Raw genomic sequence first — 25337 nt, 5'->3', positions numbered from 1 at the left:
TTTCTTTTAATCTTTTTCCTTTGTGCTTTTCTGGAGAGGCCTTCCGCTTTCTGTCATTTCTTTGGTCATGGATTTTTATGGGGCACGCCGAGCCAGTTCTGGTTGTTCTAGAACCTATTTTGGGCTCCGAGAGCTAGATCTTGCATCCCTAGAACTAACTTCAGGGCTCCAAGAGCCATATTAAGCACAACTTTGAAACTTGGGGCTCCGAGGGCCAATATTTGCTCTTTGATCAGTATCCACTGCTGGAAAGGTTGAAACAAGAACTAGAGTTTCGGCCAATTCTTGAATTGTAGTCAGTTCTTGACTAATAAACTTTGAAACCAAACCTTAGAATTTTTTAATTTTTCTTATCAACAAGAAAATACTAATTGACCATGAATCTAACAGTAACCCCAGAAATTCTATTTATTGACTTGAAATAAGAACTGACTTTTCTGGGTGTATCCCAAACCCCAACTCTGACAGTAATTTTACTGTTTTTTAAATGTTGTATTGGCATTCTAGAAGTAACCTTCATAGAATGAGTACGTGATTCAAGTAAACAACAGATAAATAACCTCTTTGTCAAAGTATGGAGAATGCAGGTTTAAAGAATTTCGTAAGAACCCTTTGGCTGTTGACAACTGATTTGGCAAAAATGTGTCAGCATAGCAACAATCTATTTCAGAACAAAACCTTATTTGATCAATAAAATCAACAGGGCACAAATAACAAAAATTGGCAAGGTCTACAGAGGCCAGGTAACATTTTTTTTTGTCATTAATTAAACTGCAGATTGAACACATTCCATTTTAAGATGATTGTATTTAATGCTTTTTAAAATTTAGCATGAATCAAGAAGAACTATTGTCCTTTGGGACCATAAAAACAGGAGAAATACAAAGTATTCACTTTGTTCTGAACTCAGCACTTGAACAATAACACCTTTATGCAATCAAATATACACTTCTTTTCTCCTAACCTGTAGTTCTTCAAAGTAAAACTTGTGTTCTTTATTTTCAAAACTTTCAATGATGTTTTCTCACATTGAGTCTTATAGCCTAAAACTACAATATTCAAATCACTGGTTTTTGACTGCCATTTTAAGACCAACCTAATTCTCCCTGTTTTAAAGTTATCAGCCAAATGCTGTAACTTCAAATTAATTGAAGGCGGTGTATGTTAAATATTACATACTAGCTATTGCAATCCCCTTTTCTGGAAATTCTGGAGTTTGGGCCTCTCTTGATGGTCCTGGCCCGGCCTGAGTGAGCGCAATATTGTCTTCTACATTTCTGACTATCATAATCGCCATCCACTATGTTGTCCAATAATCTAATCACTATTGTATCACAATTATTTATTATTTAGTTTGGTGTCAATCCAAGCAAAAGTAAACATCAACTGGTGTTATTCTTGGTCAATCTAGGCAAAGGCAGGCATCTATCTCAGTTTAACTCAAAGCATACCTAAGGTGCTCCTTTCAGAGTAGAATGTGCATATTATGAAGTAAAAATTAATTTCTTAACGTGTCTCCTTATCTTGTGGACTGCTCATACATTTATACCCAAATTTTGTTGGAATTTTTAAAAAGAGCCTGAAAACCCTCAAAATGACATCACAGCAAAACTGATCATTTTTGAGGAGCTGCTAGTTCTTTTTAAAAATCCCTGCGAATGTGTTTTCAAAATCATCTTTTACTATTAAGCTTAAGGAAAATAATAATTACCATTCCTGAATTGATATCCACCCTACAGCTAATATAAAACAGTATAGTTTATATATAGAGAAAAAAATCCTTAGCCAATCATTATATATAGAAATTTTTTTTTTTGCCAAATAGGTGGCTGAAATTGATGAAAGCATATATTTAGGAATTTTTAAATTTGCCAACCAGTTGGCTATTAGATTTCATCTCTATTTAAATTTCAGCCTGAATTATCCTAATAGTTAGCTAATAATAGAATTATATAGGCTATACGCTATTAAATTAGCTAACTAGTTGGCTATTAATGTCCAGGTAACTATTATATACTTCAGGTTTAAAATAGCAAACTTGTCAGCTATCAATAAAGTTTTTAATACACAGTAAAATTAACTAATTAGTTTGTTATTAAAGTCTCATCTATATATACATGTTTAGATTAGCCAACCAGTTGGCTAATACATCTCACCTATATATACACTTGAGCCTGAATTAGCCAACTAGTCAGCTAATAAGTGAACTGTGTATACTTTATAGAATTAGCTAACTAGTTGGCTGTTAATATCCCATATATATATATAAAAACTTTAGTTTAAAATAGCCAACTAGCCAGCTATCAATAAAGGTTCTAATCCACAGTAGAATTAGCTAACTAGTTTGCTATGAAAGTCTCAGCTATATACACTTGTTTAGATTAGCCAACCAGTTGGCTATTATATCTCACCTAATGTGTACACTTCATCCTGAATTAGCCAGCTAGTCAGCTAATAAAAGAACTTTATATACTTTATTGAATTAGCGAACTAGTTGGCTATTATCATCCCATGTATATATAGCCTAAACTTTAGTTTAAAATAGTGAATTAGTCAGCTATCAATAAAACTTCTAATATACTTAAAGAATTAGCTAACTAAGATGGTTGGCTATCAAAATCCCCTATATATACCTTTCAGCCTGAAGTAGCCAAATAGTTAGCTATCAATACAGTTTCCAATAGCCTGTACAGCAGAATTAACTAACTAGTCAGCTATCTCACTATTTATTTTTTGTATTTTAGAAAGTCCCACCAAATTATTATATTTCTGTGATTTGTTAGCTAACATTGTTTTTTGGCAATGTTTTGTTAAATAATTCTGTCTCTTATACTAACAAAAGTATTACCTGGATTTCTTAGCTTTAAATTGGATAGGAGAAAAAAAGCCTTGCGGGTTTGAAGAGCTAATGTAAGAGAAATAAACTATACCAATAATATATTCTTTTGCTGAATGAAAGAAGCCTGGCACAATATTTACCCTGTTACTCCAAAGCATGCTCTTTGTTTGCAAGAATCTCAATATATTGTTCATTCTTGTTTTGCTGAGTAAAAACTGCATTATCCTTTTGTATTCAATTTTCCCCGATAATTTTTTTAGAGCATGCGTATCTCAGCATGTTGGATTCGAAGATGAATTCTTGCTGAATTTATTGATTTAAGTACAGCGCTAAAAGTGGCTTATCGATAGCGATACCACCAGATGCCCCATTTCCTTCAAGAAGAAAACTATTTGCAAGTGTACTTACTCTTTATGGCAGGCAAACCTGGCTTGCTAATGCCCTTTTACAACTCTCTTTCCCAAAACTAAACTCTGCTAACTTGTTGACCCCCAATAAAAAAAAAAGGTTCAAAATTTTCTCTATACATAAACTATACTTTTTTATATAGCTCTGTGGTGTGTATTCATCTTGACATTAGCCAAATAGTCTAAATATTATCTGGACATGACAAGAAGAAAGCAAGATATTCTTCACATTTTTTCTTAATCCTGGCCATCTCGTTTTTGAACCCCAATTCCGTAATCCTCTTCTTACATCCTTTTCCTTAAATAAAGTCAAGTCAACAACCTTGTCCCTACACCCTTCTCTGTTTAAAAAAAAAAAATTGATAGCACATGTTGGCAGACAATCATTGTTTGCTAATTTCCTTTCCTGTATATACATAGACTCAATTCAGTAGCCAACTAGTTTGCTTTTTTTTGTATAGTTAAACTATTTTTCAATAGCCAACTGGTTGGCTATATTTAGGACGTTCTTACGTAAAGCAGTGAAATATTAGCCAAGTTGTGTGAATATTATGTAGAGATGATGAGTGGAAAGCAAGATGTTCCACATCCCCACCTCTGACCTCTCCCAGTCAATCAGAGACAACGCTGTAGCGTTGCCTATAGTAAAGGCCATACGGCTCCAATGTTGTATTATTATTTTTTTTCCCAGAGGCACTTCATACGGAAGGGGTCATCGTAGAAACTTCAAAGGGGGCTCATTCGATCGGAAATCGAGAGTTCTAGTGCCCCTTTTAATAGTCAAAAATATTGGAGGGCAACTAGCCCCCCCCCCACACGCCCATCATTCCCCCAAGCACATTGAATCAAAATTTTGAGATAGCCATTTTGTTCAGCGTAGTTGATTTCCAGATAGAAAATATATTTTGAGGAGGACACTCCCCCACAACCCTTAGGCAAGGGTTTTAAGTTATACCCTTGGGTCACATAAGGTTTTATAGAAGGTGTTGTCGTAGAAACTTCAAACTAGTCTCATTCGATTGGAAATTCAAAGAACTAGTGCCCTTTTTAATAGTCGAAAGTGATTGGGGGGCAACTAGCCCCCCCTACGCCCATTATTTCCCCAAACACATCCAATCAAAATTTTGAGATTGCCATTTTGTTCAGCATAGTTGATTTCCAAATAGAAAATATGTTTTTGAGGAGGACATTCCCCTACAGCCCTCAGAGCAAGGGTTTTAAGTTATGCCCTGGGGTCATATAAGGTTTTTATAGAAGGCGTTGTCGTAGAAACTTCAAAACAGGCTCATTCGATTGGAAATTAAAGAGCTAGTGCCCTTTTTAATAACCGAAAGTGATTGGACTGCAACTAGCCCCCCCCCTCACGCCCATCATTTCCCCAAACACATCAAATCCAAATTTTGAGATAGCTATTTTGTTCAGCGTAGTTGATTTCCGCATAGAAAATTTGTTTTTGAGGACGTTCCCCCAATACCCTCAGGGCAGGGTTTTATGTTATGCCCTGGGGACATATAAGGTTTTTATAGAAGGTGTTGCCATAGAAACTTCTAAAAAAGCTAATTCGATTGGAAATTCTAAAAGCTAGTGCCCTTTTTAATAGTCGAAAATGATTGGAGGGCAACTAGCCCCCCCACGCATCCAATCAAAATTTTGAGATAGCCATTTTGTTCAGCGTAGTTGATTTCCAGGTAGAAAATATATTTTTGAGGAGGACACTCCCCCTCAACCCTCAGGGCAAGGGTTTCAAGTTATGCTCTGGGGGCATATAAGGTTTTGATAGACGGCGTTGTCGTAGAAACTTAAAAACAGTTGCATTCGATTGGAAATTAAAGGGCTAGTGTCCCTTTTAATAGTCGAAAGTGATTGTAGTGTAAATAGCCCCCCCCACGCCCATCATTTCCCCAAACACATCCAATCAAAATTTTGAGATAGCTATTTTGTTCAGCGTAGTTAATTTCCAGATAGAAAATATGTTTTTGAGGAGGACACTCCCTCAGAACCTTCAGGGCAAGGGTTTTAAGATATGCCCTGGGGGCATATAAGGTTTTTATAGAACGCGTTGTCGTAGAAACTTCAAAAGGCTCATTAGATTGGAAATTCAAAGGTTGACTTCCAGATAGAAAATATATTTTTGAGGAGGATACTCCCCAACAACCCTCAGGGCAAGGGTTTTAAGTTATGCCCTGGGGGTATATAAAGTTTGTATAGATGGCGTTGTCGTAGAAACTTCAAAAAAGGTTCATTCGATTAGAAATTAAAGAGCTAGTGCCCTTTTTAATAGTCGAAAGTGATTGGAGTGTAACTAGCCCCCTCCCCCCACACCCATCATTTCCCCAAACACATCCAATCAAAATTTTCAGATAGCCATTGTGTTCAGCGTTGTTGTTTTCCAGATAGAAAATATATTTTTGAGCAAGACACTCCCCCACAACCCTCAGAGCAAGGGTTTTAAGTTAGGCCCGGGGGGTGTATAAGGTTTGTATAGAAGGTGTTGTCTTAGAAACTTCAATAAAAACTTATTCGATTGTAAATTCAAAGGGCTAGTGCCCTTTTTAATAGTCTAAAATGATTGGAGGGCAACTAGACCCCCCCCACGCCCATCATTCCCCCAAACACATCCAATCAAAATTTTGAGATAGCCATTATTTCAGCGTAGTTGATTTCCTGATAGAAAATATATTTTTGAGGAGGATACTCCCCCTCAACGCTCAGGGCAAGGGTTTTAAGTTATGCCCTGAGGGCATATAAGGTTTTTATAGAAGGCGTTGTCGTAGAAACTTCAAAACAGGCTCAATCGATTGGAAATTAAAGGGCTAGTGCCCTTTTTAATAGTCAAAAGTAATTGGAGTGTAACTAGCCCCCCCCCCCCACGCCCATCATTTTTCCAAACACATCCAATCAAAATTTCGAGATAGCCATTTTGTTCAGCGTAGTTGATTTCCAGATAGAAAATATATTTTTGAGGAGGACACTCCCCCTCAGCCCTCAGGGCAATGGTTTTAACTTATGCCCTGGGGGAATATAAGGTTTTTTATAGAAGGCGTTGTCGTAGAAACTTCAAAACAGGCTCATTCGATTTGAAATTGAAGGGCTAGTGTCCTTTTTAATCGTCGAAAATGATCGGAGGGCAACTAGCCCCCCCCCCTCCCATGCCCAACATTCCCCAAACACATCCAATCGAAATTTTGAGATAGCCATCTTGTTCAGCGTAGTTGTTTTCCACATTGAAAATGTATTTTTGAGGAGGATACTCTCCCACAACCCTCAGGGCAAGGGTTTTAAGCTATGCCCTGGGGGCATATAAGGTTTTTATGGAAAGCGTTGTCGTAGAAACTTCAAAACAGGCTCATTCGATTGTAAATTAAAGGGCTAGTGCCCTTTTTAATGGTCTTAAGTGATTGGAGTGCAAATAGCCCCCCCCCCCCGACGCCTATCATTTCCCCAAACACATCCAATCAAAATTTTTGAGATAGCCATTTTGTTCAGCGTAGTTGATTTCCAGATAGAAAATATGTTTTTGAGGAGGACACTCCCCCACAACCTTCAGGGCAAGGTTTTTAAGCTATGTCCTGGGGGCATATAAGGTTTTTATAGAAGGCGTTGTCGTAGAAACTTCAAAAAAGGCTCATTCAATTGGAAATTCAAAGGGATAGTGCCGTTTTCAATAGTTGAAAGTGATTTGAGGGCAACTAACCCCCTCTCACGCCCACCTTTTCCCCAAACACATCCAATCAAAATTTTGAGACAGCCATTTTATTAAACGTAGTTTTAAATTCTGGAAATTAGGTCTTTGAGGATGACGACTTCCCCACAGCCCTCAGGGCAAGAGTTGTAATTTAAGGATTCTCCGAATCCTTCCCATTATTTCTTATGGAAGGGATGCTCGTATTAACTTAGGAGATGTCTCATTTGACTGAAAATTGAAAGTTCTTGTTCACTTTTTAACAGTCAAAAGAGATTGGAGGGTAGCCAGGCCCCCCCCTCTTCCACGCCCTAAATGCATCAGGTAAACAATTTTAGATTGACATTTGTTAAAATAACTGAAAGTTCTGATAATAAAAAACTCCGGTGTCGACACCGCCCACAAGGGCCCAGGGTTAGGCGTTATTAGTTATGTCCTGGGGCATAACTTATTAAGGGGGGCTTATAACTTATGAGAAGGGGTTTTTTATGGGAAGAACACAAAAGATATCTATTATAATTATCTAATTATAAGGTTAAAATACAAAAATTCTGAGATAGATGTAAAATTGCTTTGGCACACAAAATCCTATTAAGGTCAATTCCAAACAGTCGTGATCCCTTTGTGTCAGTAAGTGAAATGGTTTAAACCCCCTTATTGGAGCTATTTTTTCAATTCATTCATTGTTGTTAATCGCTTTCCACAAGCTATGCCACCTGTTTTTTTTTCATATATAAGGTTTTTATCAAATAGGTAATCGTGTAGACTTTGAAAAAAGGCCTCATTCGATTTAAATTGAAAGTTCTAGATCTGTTTTTTAAAGTCAATAATAATGGGACATTAATCAGACCCCCCCCCCATGCCAAAAAAACTTGAAAATTTTTGGAATCAAAACGAACAAAAATTAATTAAAAAAAACTTTCCGAAAAAAAATTTTGTAATAGAAAATTAAAGACAATTATAAAATTAAGTTCATCAGATAAAAATATTTGTTAAAATTCAAACTCAAAACGACCAGAAATTACTATTAAAGAATAAATGAAACCCAAAACCAACAGAAATTAAATAAACAATCATAGCAAAATAGATACAACAAGTAATAATATAAATGAATAAATAGATCTTAAAGCGAGTAATGCTTAGATTGAATATGAAAATCAATCTTAAAACGAAAACATATATTTTGCTATTAAAGTATAAATGAAACTTTAAACGAACAGAAATTAAATAACAATCAATACGAACAAACATACAATATATATTAATGTAAATGAATAAATAAATCTTAAAACGAGTGAAGCTTAAATTGAATATGCAAATCAAGTTTGAATCGAATAAAAATAACCACAAACAAGAGTTTGGGTATCGCCTCACTGCAGAAGCCTAAAACCTACTGCGTCATTGGCGCTTTACTGAAAATTCTAAAAAGTAAATAGCCTACAGCTCTCTTACCCATTTTTAGTTTGTTTCTTTAACAAAGGGCAATGAAATACTGAATAATAACACCATTTTTTAATTAAGAAAAAATAGAACCGGCTTTGCTTCCTTTCATCTACTTACTCAGCACATATTCTCTAAAGTGAGTATTTTCAACCCTGTTCAATTTTGATCAATTATTCATGTTAAAAGTTATATTACACTAAAATGATAGTAAAAGTTTACTTGTATGCGGCATTAGCTATAGTACTAGACAAAAGATGTGATAAGTCAAAAGTGTTACTTTTTGGTGTTGATTTCCTCTGATATTGCGACAATTCGCATATCTTGTTCCAAACAAAAAAGGTAATTACATTATTAGTAAGAACAATTCAAGGTTTTCTGTGTTAAAGGAGGGACTGGTAAGTCGCCTGCTATAAGTCTGAAAAAACAAATTTTATGTTCTAGATGGACAGCCTAAAATTCACTTTGTAAAAATAGTTATCTAAAGCCTATTGGTATCATTTTCTCTCTCATTCTTCGTAGCGACTCCTTAAAAAAGACAAAAATTGAACAGCAAACATCTTCAGAAAGAATATTTGCTAATTGTACTCCCCTAATTTGTCTGGGGGAGGGAGTATTTGTCAAATACCTTCCCTTGGGTAATTTGAGACCTCTGTAGCCCACTGAGGATGCATCTCATTCAGAATATATTCCTTCATAAGACGAATCCCCCTGTGGATACATCTTGTCCCATTCAACCAGGTTGTTATGGTTACAGTATTGGTGTCAATGCTCGTATTCAAAGATGCGTATTCAAAGATATATTTAAAGATGTATTCAAAGATATATTTTTTTTTATTTACATTAAATGTATATTTTTCATCCTTTTATATAAGTAGGATTAGAAATTTCTTAATTCTTATTTCTAGTAGTATAGCCCAATCAGGTTTTGTGCTCTTAGTTGTGAGGCTTGATAGATTGGTGGGTTTGTTTTTGTGCAAAGGAGGATTTGAGTCTAGAGCTATTTGTCGAGATTGAGATTAGAACCTTCACTTTTTCTCTATTTCTGTTTTTTTATTGTTCTATCCCATTTGTATATTTTACGTAGATTCTTTCTTTTCTTTCTAATGCCTTTCACGATTTCTTATCCCTTTTTTTTGACTTGCTTTTCTTTGTTGTTTTCTCTTTTTTTTGTTTTGTTTCCCTTCGTTGGGTTATTAAAGTCAATTTTTATCATTAAACAGTCAAGTTTCTCTTTTTTCTATCTTGCAATTCTATTTTGTATATTTTATACATGCTCTTTCTATTCTTTCAAGTGCATTATCTAGTTTCTCCCCCTCCCGTTTTTAGTTATTTAGCTTTTCGTTTTTTAGCTGTTTTTTTGTTGTTTTTCTTTACCCCTTTTTTCTAGTTTGTTTTAATATCTTTTGTGGGGTCATCAGACTCAGTTTGTGTGACTAAATGACTAACTCTTTCTTTCTTTTTAGCTATGGGAAAAACTTCAAAAGATAAAAGGGATATCTACTACAGGCTAGCAAAAGAGGAAGGATGGCGTGCTAGAAGTGCCTATAAGCTGCTTCACATCAACGAGGAGTTCAATATATTTAACGATGTAAAACGAGTCGTTGACTTGTGTGCTGCCCCTGGAAGCTGGAGTCAGGTCCTATCAAAGAAGCTCCACGAAAAGAATAGCCCTGATGATGTCAAAATTGTTGCAGTGGATCTGCAAGCCATGGCTCCAATACCTGGGGTCACGCAGATTCAGGGTGACATTACGCAGCTGAGCACAGCAGAACAGATTATCAGCCACTTTGATGGCGGAAGAGCTGATTTGGTTGTCTGTGATGGGGCCCCTGATGTCACGGGCCTTCATGACATTGATGAATATGTTCAAGCTCAACTAATTCTTGCTGCATTGAATATCACAACCCACGTTTTGAAAGAGGGTGGAACGTTTGTTGCTAAAATTTTCAGAGGGAAAGATATAACTCTTTTATATTCACAACTGAGAATTTTCTTTAAGAAAGTCACTTGTGCTAAACCGCGAAGTTCTCGCAACTCAAGTATTGAAGCCTTTGTAGTTTGTGAAAAGTATTCTCCCCCACAAGGCTACAAACCAACGATGGGAAATCCTCTGCTTGATCATTCCTATAATGAATTGAATCAATTAGAAGGGCCTAACAGGATCATTGTTCCTTTTGTTGCATGTGGAGACCTGAGTGCTTATGACTCAGACATGACTTACCCACTGACGTTAGGTGATGAAGAAAAGGAACTGTATACATACCATCCACCCACACAGCCCCCAATAAACCCTCCCTATAAGCAAGCAGCAGAAATGAGGAGAAACGATCAACTAGCCAAACCTAAGTCTCTGTGGATAAATGCAAGTTCTGATAGCCTAGAGAAAGGTCTGTCAGACTTAAAGCTGGATAAATAATAATTTTCTAAGTGTCTCTTTTTATTAAAATAAAATTCCAAATATTGAAATTCAATTACATTCTCACTTCCTTCTCTCTAAGCGCTCGCATGTAATAAAAGATTATATCTATTATTGAACTCTATAACATGGAATGTGAATGCCTTTTAAATCTGGATTCAAAGCTGAGAGCTGAATTCGGGGCAAAAAGCTTCTAAAAACGAATCGATGTGTTTTATGCGTTTCTATTACATTTTACGAGTCCAATTTTTGGCGATTTTTGGTTCTCTAGTACAAAAGGTGATTTTTGGTGCTCTAGTAAAATGAATTGACTGCAATAGTGCTAGAATAGCGCTTCTGTGCTACAGGCGGCAACCCTGCTGCTAACCCCTCCCCTGAATACGGCTTTGATTGATGCCATGTCTTAGGTGAAATGTGTGATGTCAGGTTAGGGAGTCATTATGTAAGTCTCTTGTTTTTACCCTTATTGGGATTGAATGGGAACGGTCAAGAGATATGTTTACCTCCTTTGCCGTATTAAAGTTTCTTCAATAGGATGATGCTTGGGCAATAATTCCGTTTCTAGGAATGAATTACATCCGATAAACATCAAGGTTCAACTTTTGCAAATAACTGGCTTGTAATTGAGTTTGCGTGATGCTCATATTCATATATTTTATTGTTTAAAAGATGTGCTCTGCTATTTAAAGAAAAGATAATGAACGAAGACTCTGTACTATCTCAGCTCTTTCCTGAAAAGTTTTGTTTTCTATTCAAATCTTTCCATACGGAATTTTCTCATTTGGGTTTTTTTTTACACAGCAAATGGACTAGCTTAATTAGTTTATAATTTTTTATAGTCAGTTCGTGATTATAATTATATCATTATTATAATTACATAAGTAGTCTCAAGTTAGTATTACTATAATTATACGTTATATAAACATAATTATTTAGTATATTGATTGATATATATATATATATATATATATATATATATATATATATATATATATATATATATATATATATATATATATATATATATATATATATATATATATATATATATATATATATATATATATATATATATATATATATATATATATATATCTATCTATCTATATACGCGCGCGCGCGCGCGCGCGCGCGTGTGCGTGTGTGTGTGTGTGTGTGTGTGTGTGTGTGTGTGTGTGTATATATATATATATATATATATATATATATATATATATATATATATATATATATATATATATATATATATATATATATATTAGTACCGGGAGCACTTGGCACGCGGCAGGCTTTTATATATAGATTCTCACTGTCCCTTGTCTTCTAAACATAGACAATTTGAGCCTTTTCTTGATGTCATGACGTCCAAATGAACCTTAAATTAGAAGTGGTGCCTTTGTAAAATTATATTTTTTTATATTGGACCTTTAACTTTTGCCTTGGCTTGTCTTTTGTCACTATGAACGATTTATCCAATCCATCTTTTTGATTTTCAAAGACATGGTAGGCATTGATGACCTTATCCATGTCAAAATCCCAAACCCAATCATCATCGCTATCATTTTCAATTTTGACATGTTTTGTATCTCGCTGTCCAGGTTGATTTTAATTGACTCGCTGCTCTTCCTTCTCATTTTTGACTCCCTCACTTGTTAGGTATCGTATGTCTTTTAACCGTGTGTGTCTCTGCCCTTCATTTTCATTTTTAACACGCTCTAATTGGCGTTTTCGCATATCTTCTATTCGCCCGTGTCTTTGCTCTTCATTGTCATTTTTTATACGTTTTTGGATTTTGATTGCTACAAACAATTTAGCAATGGCCTTTGCTTTAACTGCCCGTATTGGTGTTGTCGCAATTGATGGTTCCCGTTGTCAAATTTCACATCTTATCACATGACGTCATTTATTTTTTTTAACAAAGGTATGGTAGGCATTGATGATCAGAAAAGAAATATCACTCAAATAATAAGAATTTTCATTCATGGTTGTCAGGGCTTTTTTCCACACTTCGTTATATGTTCTTCGAACATTTTCAGGTAGTAGCAAAACTTTTAAGCTACGTTGTCTTTTTACACGAGAAAATGCAACGTGTAACATTCCATGATTAAAAACTGGAGAACTAAGGTCTGCGCTAACAAATTCAAAAGTTTGAATTTGTTAACATTCAAACATGACAAAACATGACAAAAGTCATGGTAAATGTGGGTCGAATTGGAAATTGATGTAGTTGAACAGTACATCCAAGTTGACCTCTGCTGGAGTCCAATGTAACTTGGGATATGGGGACTTCGTTTCCTGATTTTTCCCCATTAATTACATTCGCCTTAATTATGTTGTTACATAATTCAGTAACAATAAGACGGGTCCCATTACACATCCCTTCTGAAAGATCTAGTTTACGCAAAAGCATAACTATCGTATTTTTCTGTAGTTTTAAGGCATGTGGTGCTAAATCTGCTGTGTCAATTGAACTGAGGAATTCTGGAGTAAACTCAATTCCTCCTTTTTCTTTATCTTTTACAGAATCATAACTTTTATACAATTTTTACTTTCCTGGAAGGCGATCGACAATGGTCGCATTTATTTTACTAACTTCTTTGTTGATTGAAGCTAAAATAACTCGATCCTTCATTAAATGGAAACTTTGAACTGGACAAACATTCTCCAAATACTTCCTCAATTAAATTGCCACTGGAAATTATATCGTTCTGTAATTCCATTTAATCAAGTTCGTTTTTTGGAAGATTTCCATTTCCTAGTTCGAGCATGTACCTAGCCAATGCTGCCTGTTCAAGATGGACCTACATATCTTTCTCAAAGGAAACATGTTCAAAATTCTTCCAAAGATGCCTTTTTTTTATTGATAAATCGAGTGTTTCACTGCGGTAGCTTCGGGGTTGAACTGGTAAACACTGTCGGAAATCACCTCCAGCGACTAAAATTTTCCCACCAAATGGTAGGTTTGGTTTTGCACTGGACTGCAACAACTGATCCATATTTTGTAAGCCAAACTTGGGAAGCATGGGTGCTTCATCAAGTAGGAAAACAGCTATTTAAGCTAGTTCTAAAGCTCTGTTTGATCTAGGTCTTATACAGGAAACAGAATCTGAAGAAAGTAGGAACTTCAGGCCAAAGGTCTTGTGTGTTGTTAGTCCAAATGGCAATAAAGTTGCTGCTATTCCTGTATAAGTCATACATTGTACTTTGTAATTTTTTCCACACAGATTGATGACGGTAGTATAACTTTTTCCAATGAATGCATCCTTTTTCGGGGCTAAGTCTTTAAGAAGTCGTGTAACACCTATGTTTTCACTTATAATAGTTTTCTGGTTAAATTTTATCCAATCAATACTATCACGCTCAACACGAATAGCGGTATCATCGAGGTACTGTTGGACAAGCCTTCCACCAAAATGCAAAGCATTAAAACCAATCCTGCGCAGATCGGGTATTACAGCTTGCACAGAAAGGCTTTTCACATATTCAGGTCAAAAAGCGATACGATTTCTCGCTAATCTAAGCCGTATTATGTGTGGATGACTTACATACGGTGTTTGAGGTAGCATAGCCCTTGACCATCCTGAAGTTTCTCTGGCGTAGAACATTGGGTAGGTAAAGGGCTGCGCACGATGGTCGTTATTTTCTAAAATGATGAGATTTTGCCACGCTGTTTTATAACCATTTCATTCGCTGGAAAACAATGGTCAGCATTGAGATTAAGCACAGCGCATATTTCATTACATGCGGGAGGGTTAAACAGTCTATAATTGACACCATCTGGCAAAGTAAAACCAGCTGCGCGTTTGGAGGCTGTTGTCCCAATGAAGCAGCAAGTTGATTTGAATTATCCTCCACTTTTTTATCCACTCACATTTTTTCGTAACCTTTGGCGTAGTCGTTTGAATCTCTCAATATTTCTTCCAGGAGATTCATTAGATTATGAGAGATCCCATAATTTAAAGGATGTGCGAGACGTTCCTCAACAGCTTCATTGAGGTCTAAAAAGCACATTTGGCCATATGAAGGTGGCTCAATTTCACATTCAATAGTTTGTGACGGATGTGCCGCTAAATTGATTTTATGATAAATTTGTCCTGCTACTTTAGAATTAAATATATTCTGACTATTTATGGTTCGATCATCGCTTACATTGAATGAAGCTAGAGCAAAACACGAGTTCAAGTTTCGAATACGTTTATGAAACTCTTCAGAGAGCAAGTGACGTCCTAAAAAAAAGGTAAACCAATTCATTTGGAAATTGAGCAGGTGACATTGCAATTTGACAATACTGAGTGTATGGCATCTTTGTACGTATGTACTTGGTTTTGTGCCTCACGTTGTTGATAACGAAGATTACGACGCCGCTGTTCTTCTAACCGCGTGTATCTTTGCTTTTCTTTTTAATTTTTTATACGCTCTAATTCTCATTTTCGTTTATCTTCTAACCGTGTTTCTCTTTACTGTTCATTCTCATTTTTCATACGCTCTAATTCTTGTTTTCGTTTATCTTCTAACCGCGCGTGTCTCTGCTCTTCTTTTTCATTTTTGATACGCTCTAATTCTCGTTTTGTTTATCGTCTAACCGTGCGTGTCTCTGCTGTTCATTTTAATTGTTCATACTCTCTAATTCTCGTTTTCGTTTATCTTCTAACTACGCGTGTCTTTGCTGTTTATTTTCAATTTTGATTACTTCAGATACTTTAGCAAAGGCTTTTTCTTTAGCTGCCCGTATTGGCGCAGTCGCAACTTATGGTCCAGGTTGTCAATTTTCACATCTTATTACGTTTGATAGCTTAGGTGTTAGTTCCACAGAATCATCATTTATAGTAACTGCAACTGCAAATTTACATTTTTTGGATCTTCCTTTAGACATAGTACATGATAAATAACTGATTGTGTTAGATGAATAACTGGCTGCATTTGGAAAGTTACGGCTATATAAGAGGAATGGCGTCATAAAATGTCTAGATGCCATGACTTACATGACGTCATTGTATTTTTTTTTACGTGCACAGCGTCATGCTAATTTTTAACTGCATGAAGTCATTTGCAAAGACCAAAATTAAGGCTCTTAACGATTTTTCTCAGACTTCTGACCTATCTAGATTGTTTTTTATGCGAGAATATCCCAAGATACCAATTTTCCTGAAAAAATATGGAACCGTTTTCGAGAAAAAATACATACATACATACACAATTATTACTGACATATAAAGATAGTATATCAAGTAAGAATGTTTAAGAGTGGACTAGGGTGTGTAAATCATGTTCAGCCTTAAATTTTCAGACTGCTCTTTACTGTTGTGTCCAAAAACGTACCTTTTTTTCTCTTCCTGATAACTTCGGTCCAAGGAGGCTACCCCTCTCTCCCTAACTCTACCATTCTTTACACTAAAGTTTATCTTTATTTGGAAATATGATTTCTTCCATTCGCGAAGCATTACGATAAAATAATAAAGCTTTTGCTTCAAGGACTGGAAATTAAGAGGAGGTCCCAATAGTTTTTTTTGCTTGCTAAAGTTTTTCTTTATTAGGAAATATGATTTCTTCCATTCACAAAGTATTATGATAAAATAATAAAGCTGTTGCTTCAAGGACTGGAGATTAAGAGGAGGTCCCAATAGTTTTTTTTGCTCCCCATTCTACTGGATTAAAAAAAAAAAAAACTTTTTTGGTATTTTCATTGAAAAATGTTTTTTTTTCATTCAAAAAGTTTATTCTTGCAATCTAACATACTTTCAGGAAAGTATAAACTAAACACTAGGGCAACTAGTGGTTGACTTAGGGGGTGAACTCGAAGCTTCCCTCATGTTAAAGATAAATTCCCCTGTATTTTTAGAAGACTTGTTGCTCTATCCAAATATTTTGATCCGAATTTTATCATTTGTATTTTTTGTTTCACACGGCAAATTAGTAGTTTAGACGCAACTTAAAGTTGAAGATAAAACCGGTATGGGGGAGAGGGTGTGTAATCCCGTCCTTAGTCTGAGTAAATCACGTTCGGCCTGAAATTGCCATTTGGTTTTTTGTTGTCGTATCAAAAAACTTGTTGTGTGTTCGGTTCAAGGAGGCTGCCCCAATTCAACTCTCCGTTCTTCACGCTAAAGTTCGTTTCCAGTCTCCTACCTAATATGACTCGTTTCAATCGTAAAGCTTTGTGACAAAATAGTCTCATTGAAGTAGCAAAGTTTCGGCCCTGAAAATAAAATATTTTAGACAAGCCCCCCCCCCCTTGATCTAGAAAAATCAATTTGTTTCTCTCCTAATAGTGGGTGTGAAACTTTGTGCTACGGAGTTCCACGACTGGGCTCAATAGTAACCGAAACTTAAAAAAAAATGAATAGCAAAAGATACATCAAAAGAATTACATGTTTATGCTGATCCCAAATGTGTAAAGTTCTTGTAGTTTAATGTTACCCATAAAAAGTTACAAGCCTGAAAAAATTTGCCCAATTTTAAAAAGAAGGGTGAAAAGCCTAAAAAGTCAAGAGATTTTAATTCAAATCACACTCATAAATAAAGGTACTGTCACCACTAGGCAGCATTTCGTCTGACTCTTGGAGGTGCTAACTTTAAAGCATTGATACGATTAATTACCCTGAACGGTTTGATCAAATTCATTCATTCTCCTTAATCTTCCAATATTTCTCCAATTTCAATTTCCTTTTTTTCAATTTTTTACGTTATTATGGCATTTCAAGGAAAGAGAGTCTGAGAATGTTAAGCCAAATAAGCTGTAAAATTTTAAAAAGTTTTTGAAGATAAATTAACAATTGCTACAAATGATTGTAGCAACTTATAACACTGCTACAACTGCTACAAAGCTTTTTTTTTTATTAAAATAAGCAACTAATTGCTATAACTGATTGTAGCAACTGATGCAACTGCTACGAAGTTCTTCGAAAATAAGTAAATAATTGCTACAACTGATTATTGACATCTTGCACATTTATTTTTAAATTTATAAGTTTATTATTAAATGAAACAAATTTATTGTTTGACTTTCCATGGGAATCAAGGCATAAGTCGAGAAAGTTTAAGATATATAATTTAAATAACTATTACTCAGTTGACAGTTAATTCCTCTATTAAAATGGTGTGTTGATGAATGTTTAAGCAGTTTAACTGTCATTATTTTAACTTTTATATTTTCACAATTTATGTTTCTCACTTTTTTTGGTTTTTGTATTGTTCAATAATGAAGGTAAATCTGAGTTTTCTGTTTGATTTTAATAGTTTTTAAAATGGTATATCATTTAAGAAACTACAAATGAAAATTTAGAATTTGCCTGAATTTGAACTGGATGTCATTTCTTGTTTTTGAAATCTTACGAAATCCTTGTTTTTTTAAACGAATTCTAAGTAAGGAGTGACTCGTCTCAATAGTAACCGAAACTCCAAAAGACAGAATTTTGATAACAACAGATACACCAGATATAATTAAATTTTATACTGATTCCAAATGTATCAAGTTCTACAAGTTTAATGTTGCTCAAAAAAATTTCCGAACCTGAGAAAAATTTCCAAAGTTTTTAAAAAGGGAAGAAACACCCCCAAAAAGGCAAGCGATCTCAATGAAAATCACACCATCACATTCAGCATATCGGACAACCTTAGTGTAGAGATTTCAAGCTCCTATATACAAAAATGTGGAATTTTACATTATTTGCCAGAAGATAGTTTACGGATGCGTTTTTTTTTTTTTTTTTTTTTTTTTTTTTTTTTCAGGAGAGGTCCTATCGAGCCAGTGATCCTAAAAGATTGGGAGACAGCTCATTTAAACAGAAATCAAAAGTTCTAATGCTCATTTTGACTAACCAAAAAGATTGAAAGCCAACTAGCCCCCCTCACACGCTCGTTTTTCCCCAAAGATATCCGATCAAAATTTTGAGATAGCCATTTGATTCAGCATAGTGGAAAGGTCTAATAATTATGTGGGTCTGTCATGACACCCCATAGCTCCTGGGGAAAGGGCTGTAATGTACGCAATTTGCCTGTTGTTCACACATTGTATTTGTTATTGAGAGATATCCGGAATTTCTTATTTTTTCGGAGAGGGAAGGGGATTTTCAACTTGGCACTTTTTTCATGGGGAGGAAAGTCTCCGGCGATTTTTTTTTTTGGGGGGGGGGAGGAGAGGAAAATGGAGTTCCTGGCATGACTTGGGAAACGGTCAGAAATTAAATAAAAAAAAACTACTTTTTTCAACTTAAAGGAAAGAGCAGCAGTAAAACTTAACACGAACAGAAATTAGTATGTAGGGAGCTGGTACTTCCTCAACATCGCTCTTTCCGTTAAAGTTTGACTTTTTGCCTCATTTCTTTAAGGAAGACTGCTCAAATACAAGGCCCGTTGAATTCAAACGAGAAGTATTTTATAGAACTTCAAGGCTTTAGGGTAAAAAGCTAGGAGTTGAGGAAGGGACAGCCCCCCTCATAAATAGAATAATTTATGTTTGTTTTAAGTCTTAATTTTGATCCTTACCTTCAGTAGAAAAAACTTGTTTGTTTTTCATTTAATTTCAAGATAACTTTTCGCCATCAATACAACACACGAACAAGAAAATAACACTTGAACTTACCACAAGAGCAGCACTTGAACTTACCACAAGAACACTCCACACCGTAATTTTTTTTTCCCAGAATTTAAAATTTTCCTAGAATATAAGTTTACCTGATTTGAACAAGGTTGAAATGTTTTAATTATGATGTGTCTGGTGTCAACTGTCATATGACCGGCACGGAAGAGGAGCAGAAAGTGATACAAAACCCCGGTTTGTATTTTGATTGTGGTTCGGCGGTGTTTATGAGATTTTGTTCCGGGATTGGTAGATGACACAGAAGAGCTGCAAGAATAGAATGAAAAAATGTGGAACATAAATACATTCCGCATTGTTAGGACCGCTGGTAATACTACTCTAAATCACTTCTTCATTTTCGCAGAGTATAATAGTACCCGACAGCACCAATACAAAATATACCTATCATGCTCAAAGAATAGATTAGGTTAACACTCTTTGTCCAGTCGGGTGTGGAAGACTTGGAAAGCATCATCGCCAGAAAGATATGCAACTATAACTGTACAGTCTTTCAAACTTCGATTAGCCTCTACAGAGTTCTATAATTGGTCTTGTTGTGATCAGCTTTGAGAAAATCTTTTGTTACATTAGTTGTTATTGTGACGTGTAGGTTGTTATAAAGTATGATTCAGAGTTGTTTTTATGTTGTTGTCTTTAATGTTTTAATGTTTTATGCAACAAGCCTTGTAAAGCTTACCTATTTGGTATTAATAAATAAATAAAGCGCTTAGGAATTAAGGAATGTATCCCTACAAGAAACTGATTCCTTGCAGCTATGTATGGGTTACATACAATTTTTTGGGCCTTATTGAAAATGGGTTTTTAGACCTTGCATGTCACCCTTTCCGCTTCTGTACCGCTATTCGAACAGCACAAGTGTCGTTTATTCTTGCACATGATCTATACCTACAGAGCTATCGCAAGGATTGCCACTAGCCCAAGACTTACTTCGACAAAAAAATTTCCCCGATAGTTGAGTTAGATTAAAATCAACCGGTACACAAAGATAGCAGATTCACATCATCATTTGTTCACTCTATGCTCTTTTTTTGCATTAGTGTTCAAATTGATCTTCCAAATTTCAAGAGCTTTTTCACTGGAAACTTGTGCTTTTCAACTTTTGCACCGTAAAGGTTACACCATGCACCGTCAAGGGCACGTAAAGGTTACAACATACAGCGTGAAGTGCAGGTAAAGGTTATAACATCCTGGAAAATGTGAAGGAAAAGCAAAATGGTCCTTAATTTTTTCCAGTGTGGGGAGGGGATGTTGGGGGAACCCTTTTGCATTCTGTAGATTGATGATCAAGAAAGACATCGAGGAAATTCTGAAACTTAGGAAATCTCTGAGACTAGGATTGATCTCTGCAGCTCTTTTACTAAGTGTTTATGATGATTGTATTTATGTTTTTTCGTGTTCGATGTTAAGTACTGTCGCTTGTTGGTTTATTTTTGTTTGTTTTGTCACAGCCCTTAGTGACTTGTACTAATAAATTATTATTATTATAGCTGAACAGTAAAAGAATGATGAAAAGGTCACTAAAAATCACTGGAGAAAAAAAAAACATTACTTGGTAGGGAAGAAAAATTAGTTTTCTAAAAGGTTGGCACCCTGAATAGTAACGTCCTTTTAACATTCCTAAAACTAAATCAAGGAATAAAATAGCACTTTTTCATTTTATTTTTTATAAACTTTTATTAAATACTTTAGTGGTTAGTGGCAAGAAAATAGGAGCACAACTTCAATTCACATTTGGCACAATAAATTTACAAGAAAACCTAAATAAAAAACTTGCTTTCCTAAAAACTGACGAAACAAACATAATAAAAAGAAATGAAATAGATAACACAGACCGTACCCGAAGATGGAAAGTTTTGCTTTCAGTCCCCTTTATATTATGGATTCTTTTGTAATATTTGGTTAAGGAAGACAAGGTAAGTCCATTGAGAGGATAAATTGAGGATTCGAAGTTGAATTCAAGTTGTAGAGAAAAAGAAGTCTTTTTCAAAAATCTACCATAGTTCACGTAATATAGTTTGAATGGTTTTACAATTAATATAGTTCGTTTTTTTTTATTTAGTTGTATTCTATAGTTTATAGCTGTATATAAAAAACCGATTGCCGTTCAAAATAGCACAAAAGATGATTTTTCTTTTTTTCGAGGGCCTGCAGTTTTGGGCTACTGAATTACATGAAGGATGATGATAGCCTGTATAGATCTTTCGTTCTGTGTGAATCTCTTATGCACATAAAAAAACAACTTTTTATGAAAGAAAACAACTAACTCTGTTCTTCCTTTTCTGCTTTTTTTTTCTATTCTGTCTCTACTTTTCTGATAAACAGGCGATTAAAAAAAAATCTGTCAGATTTAAAAAAAGCGATTGGTCTTTTGGGGATACTTTAAACAAATTCTAGATGTTTTTTGGGGTTACGCCATTTGAAGCAGCTTGAAAAGCCGCTTATGAAGAACACTGTTACTAGATTTGACGTTGAACACTATTAAGAGATTTGAAGGAAGAATAATTTTACTAGATTTTGAGGGTTGGAGGATGTCTCAACTTTTTAACATACGAAGTTTGTGCGTGCGTGACAGTAGCGACATTATCTTTTGAATCGTAACAATTCAAAAAGAAGGTGTGTTTTATTTTCTAAGACGTTACCAACCGGTTCAGGATGACCCTACTGATACATCTCATATGGTGGTCTAATCAATCTTCGGGCTATGGATAAAAAAAAGGTTTGTTTGCAGGCTTTTTGTGATAAAAATGTGGTATGTTTTTATCGTTGAAAATTATTAATTATTTTTATTTATGAATTTGTTTTTAAAATTAAATTGTTAATTTTGTGTTCAAAAAAGAATTATTAGCGATTGAATTTTCTGCATTGCAAGCCAGAAGCTGTCGCATAAGAAAACTGCAGAGGATTTGCGTAAAGAGTTATCATTTAAAGGAACTGAACTGCGTAAGCGCATGACAGCTGCAATATGATATATTTAGCTCAAACCCCGAAAAACCCAAACAATACTTAATTTCTAAAACTTCTAGATTCTAAAAGGTAAAACTTCTACTGTAATTCAAAGTCTTACACCTAAAAAGTATTCGCACAAGTCGATCAAAGTATTCCTTATTTCTAAGTTAAATAGCTTCCCCTCTTTAAGATCTGATTGATGTCGCCAAATTGACGCAGAAGGTTACGAACCTCTTGTGTGAAGTTTTAAGTGAGTAAAAAGAACGACAAGTTTTTAGTTTACGGGTTTTAATGCAGGAGTTTAAAAAATAAACTCAGAAGGTTACAAACCTTCTGCATGAAGTTTTAAGTGAGTAAAAAGAACGACAAGTTTTTTAGTTACGGGTTTTAACGCAGGAGTTTAAAAAAATAAACTCAGAAGGTTACAAACCTTCTGCCTGAAGTTTTAAATGAGTAAAAAGACCGACAAGTTTTTGAGTTACTGATTTTAATGCAGGAGGATTTTAATGTAAAACCTTTTTTTACATTTACAGGTTTTTGAATCACAAGATTCTTTACAAGCAGTCTCTCTTTTTATCCGTGGTTCAGTCTCCAAACTTCCAAGGTACGGTCTTGGAATTTACTGTGCGGCCAAAGATTAATGTACTTACAGATATGTTGGTATGCAATTTGAGTAAACCCGGGAAAAAATATTTAGCGAGTAGTGGGTAGACCATCCAGGGTATTACCTAATAACATCGGTAATGGCTTTCAACCCAATATCAGCTTTGTTCATCCTCCAAACTATTTATTTTTAAACTGAGGATTCTTATATGGGAAAGTAAGAAGTTCCATATCTGTATGTTCACTAATCAATAGTGCAACCCTAAAATCTCTGTCGAAAATGTGGCGTATATCAGTGCCATTCTAAATGAAATACGAAGTATAGTACTACTAAGGACTAAAAAATTGAGCCTTTTTGATTACTTTCACCGAGGTACATCTCCAAGTCAACAAATTTTTAACTTATATTTAATGGTGTTGTTTATAATTTGTTAAGAGGAAGGAAATATTTGGCAAGTTTTCTTGTCCTGTTCCTCCGTCTAAACTTTCCAAAGATTAGCACCCATTCTTTAACGGTATGTGACACCCCAGTTTTGTAATAATTTGGGGGAGGATAAATATGACCGAACAAAAGATAATTTTCCGATATTAAGAATGTGTAGTTCACGCAATTTTGATGATGCTGATAAAGAATAGCGCGAAATTTTAAGTTACGAAAATCGGTCTTTTCAAGAAACGCTGTTTTGATGTCGGAAAACTGAATTGATAAGTTTTCTCCATCAATCCCATTCACAGCTCTGGTTTGGAAATCAGTGTTTATCTAATCTGAGCTGTCAATTCTGGGTCAGTTCCTTGATAATGAAGATATAATACTTTTGTTTTCATCATAGTTGATTCTGCCTGGGCCTAATTCTGTACATTAGATGGCTCTGCTCTCTTCAATTGTTGCATCAAAGAAGTACCTCGTTCCTTCCCTATCTTGATGGGGCTCTTTTAATTACAGGAGAAGTTGGAAGCATCTATAAAAAAAATGAATGTCAGTATATGTTCATTTGTTCTAACTTTTCCCCTGCTTGTGTTTTTTTATGTTCGCTTTTTACATACGTTTGCACCGAAGTCTTTCTGGGCCATTAATTATCGTTCAAAGGGTCTAGGAAAAAGGAAATTTTGGGAACGAAAGAGAGATAGAGAGACATGGAGGATTAGAAAAGCAGAGGAATAGAATCACAGAGAGGAATAGAGAAACAGGGAAGCAGTAGAGACACACAGAGGAATAGATAATGATTTTTGAATATGGTTTGAGCAGACAAGGACTAGTAGGAGCAATGACTTTCACTTGGTAAAAGGAAGACAATAAAAACCACAATCTGATACAATCTGACACCTGTGTATATGCCTCCTTTTGTCCACTAGATATACTTAAAACCAATTTATCTTTATGAAGATATTACTACGCATCAGACATTTAAAAGTCCTTAAATGTGTTATCATCACGCATGTTCATTGAAAAAGTTCTTCCTAATCCTTAGAAATTTGCCCCCCCCCTTGAAAAACTTCTTGGTGACTTCCTTGCTCTTTTTTTTAATACCAATATAGTAACATTGTATCTACGATAATCGCGAAACTAGAAAACACGAAAACTTCCATAGTATTAGAAAATCAAAGAGAGGGTACGAAACTTGCTTTTAAAAATGCGTCTATACCAACATGTTTATTTGTTATTAATTAACGTTTCAACAGCTTTAAAATGAAAAAAAAAAAAAAATGGTAGATAATTACGAAAAAAAGAGAGTGGGCACACATGTTCATAATATTAACAATAATAAACGTTTCGTAACAAACTACTCTTGAATGACTTAATTCTTAAAATATCAACAATAGTTGACAGAAATAAGTTCTAATTCTTCTAAAATTGATTAAAACAAGAAAGTTGGCTTATTTTCCCGGTAAATTTTGTGTAACTGATAGTTTTGACCGTGGATTTGCTTTCATTATTAGCAGCTTTGTCTTAAGTAAAAAAAATCTTTTTTTTTTTATTTTTTTTTTAATTTTAATGTACAAGCTTGATGAATGACATTATAATCGTATATAGGTTATAACCATATATGACGTAATAAGTGAATGCAATATTTATGAACGATTATGTCTCGACAAGATAGTTTTTTTTTATTTTTGTTCAAAATTCAGGATCGCTAAAGTTATTATGTAAACTGCAATTAAAACTAGAAAAATTACTCTTAAATTTTTTAATTAGTTTTATTTTTTTTTCTTTTTATAATAAGGAATATACATTAAAAGACGATCATTCGAAGAACATACCATTGCATATACTGCAATGTATATGCAATTAGTTGCTCGACTTGTTAGCAGCTCGATTCCTAGAAAAAAAAAAAATCTTATTTGTCAACTGAAACTAGAATAATTCCTGAAAATTTTAAATAAAATAATTTCATTTAAGTGCA

The 25337-nt window shown here is 34.7% G+C and overlaps 2 protein-coding genes across 3 annotated transcripts in view; one reads left to right on the top strand and one right to left on the bottom strand.

Moving 5' to 3' along the window:
- LOC148954105 (tRNA (cytidine(32)/guanosine(34)-2'-O)-methyltransferase-like) overlaps window positions 1-11644 on the top strand; it is a 29037-nt gene extending 17393 nt beyond the window's left edge. Inside the window, exon 2 of the mRNA XM_089086917.1 lies at window positions 9835-11644. Within this exon, the coding sequence (XP_088943043.1) occupies window positions 9837-10787 (951 nt within the window). The 5' untranslated portion in view covers window positions 9835-9836 and the 3' untranslated portion in view covers window positions 10788-11644. The remainder of the gene's footprint in view (window positions 1-9834) is intronic.
- Window positions 11645-21087: 9443 nt separating this feature from the next.
- LOC148954103 (metabotropic glutamate receptor 8-like) overlaps window positions 21088-25337 on the bottom strand; it is a 437295-nt gene continuing 433045 nt past the window's right edge. For both annotated transcript variants that reach the window (XM_089085905.1, XM_089085904.1), the window contains exon 16: window positions 21088-23894. In XM_089085905.1, the coding sequence (XP_088942031.1) occupies window positions 23850-23894 (45 nt within the window). In that variant the 3' untranslated portion in view covers window positions 21088-23849. The remainder of the gene's footprint in view (window positions 23895-25337) is intronic.

Source organism: Artemia sp. Qi Xiang Cuo, chromosome 3 (assembly GCF_049724085.1).
Source record: "Artemia sp. Qi Xiang Cuo chromosome 3, ASM4972408v1, whole genome shotgun sequence".
Classification (NCBI taxonomy): domain Eukaryota; kingdom Metazoa; phylum Arthropoda; class Branchiopoda; order Anostraca; family Artemiidae; genus Artemia; species Artemia sp. Qi Xiang Cuo.
Note: the sequence above shows the minus strand (reverse complement) of the source record. Positions and strands in the feature narration are given on the sequence as shown.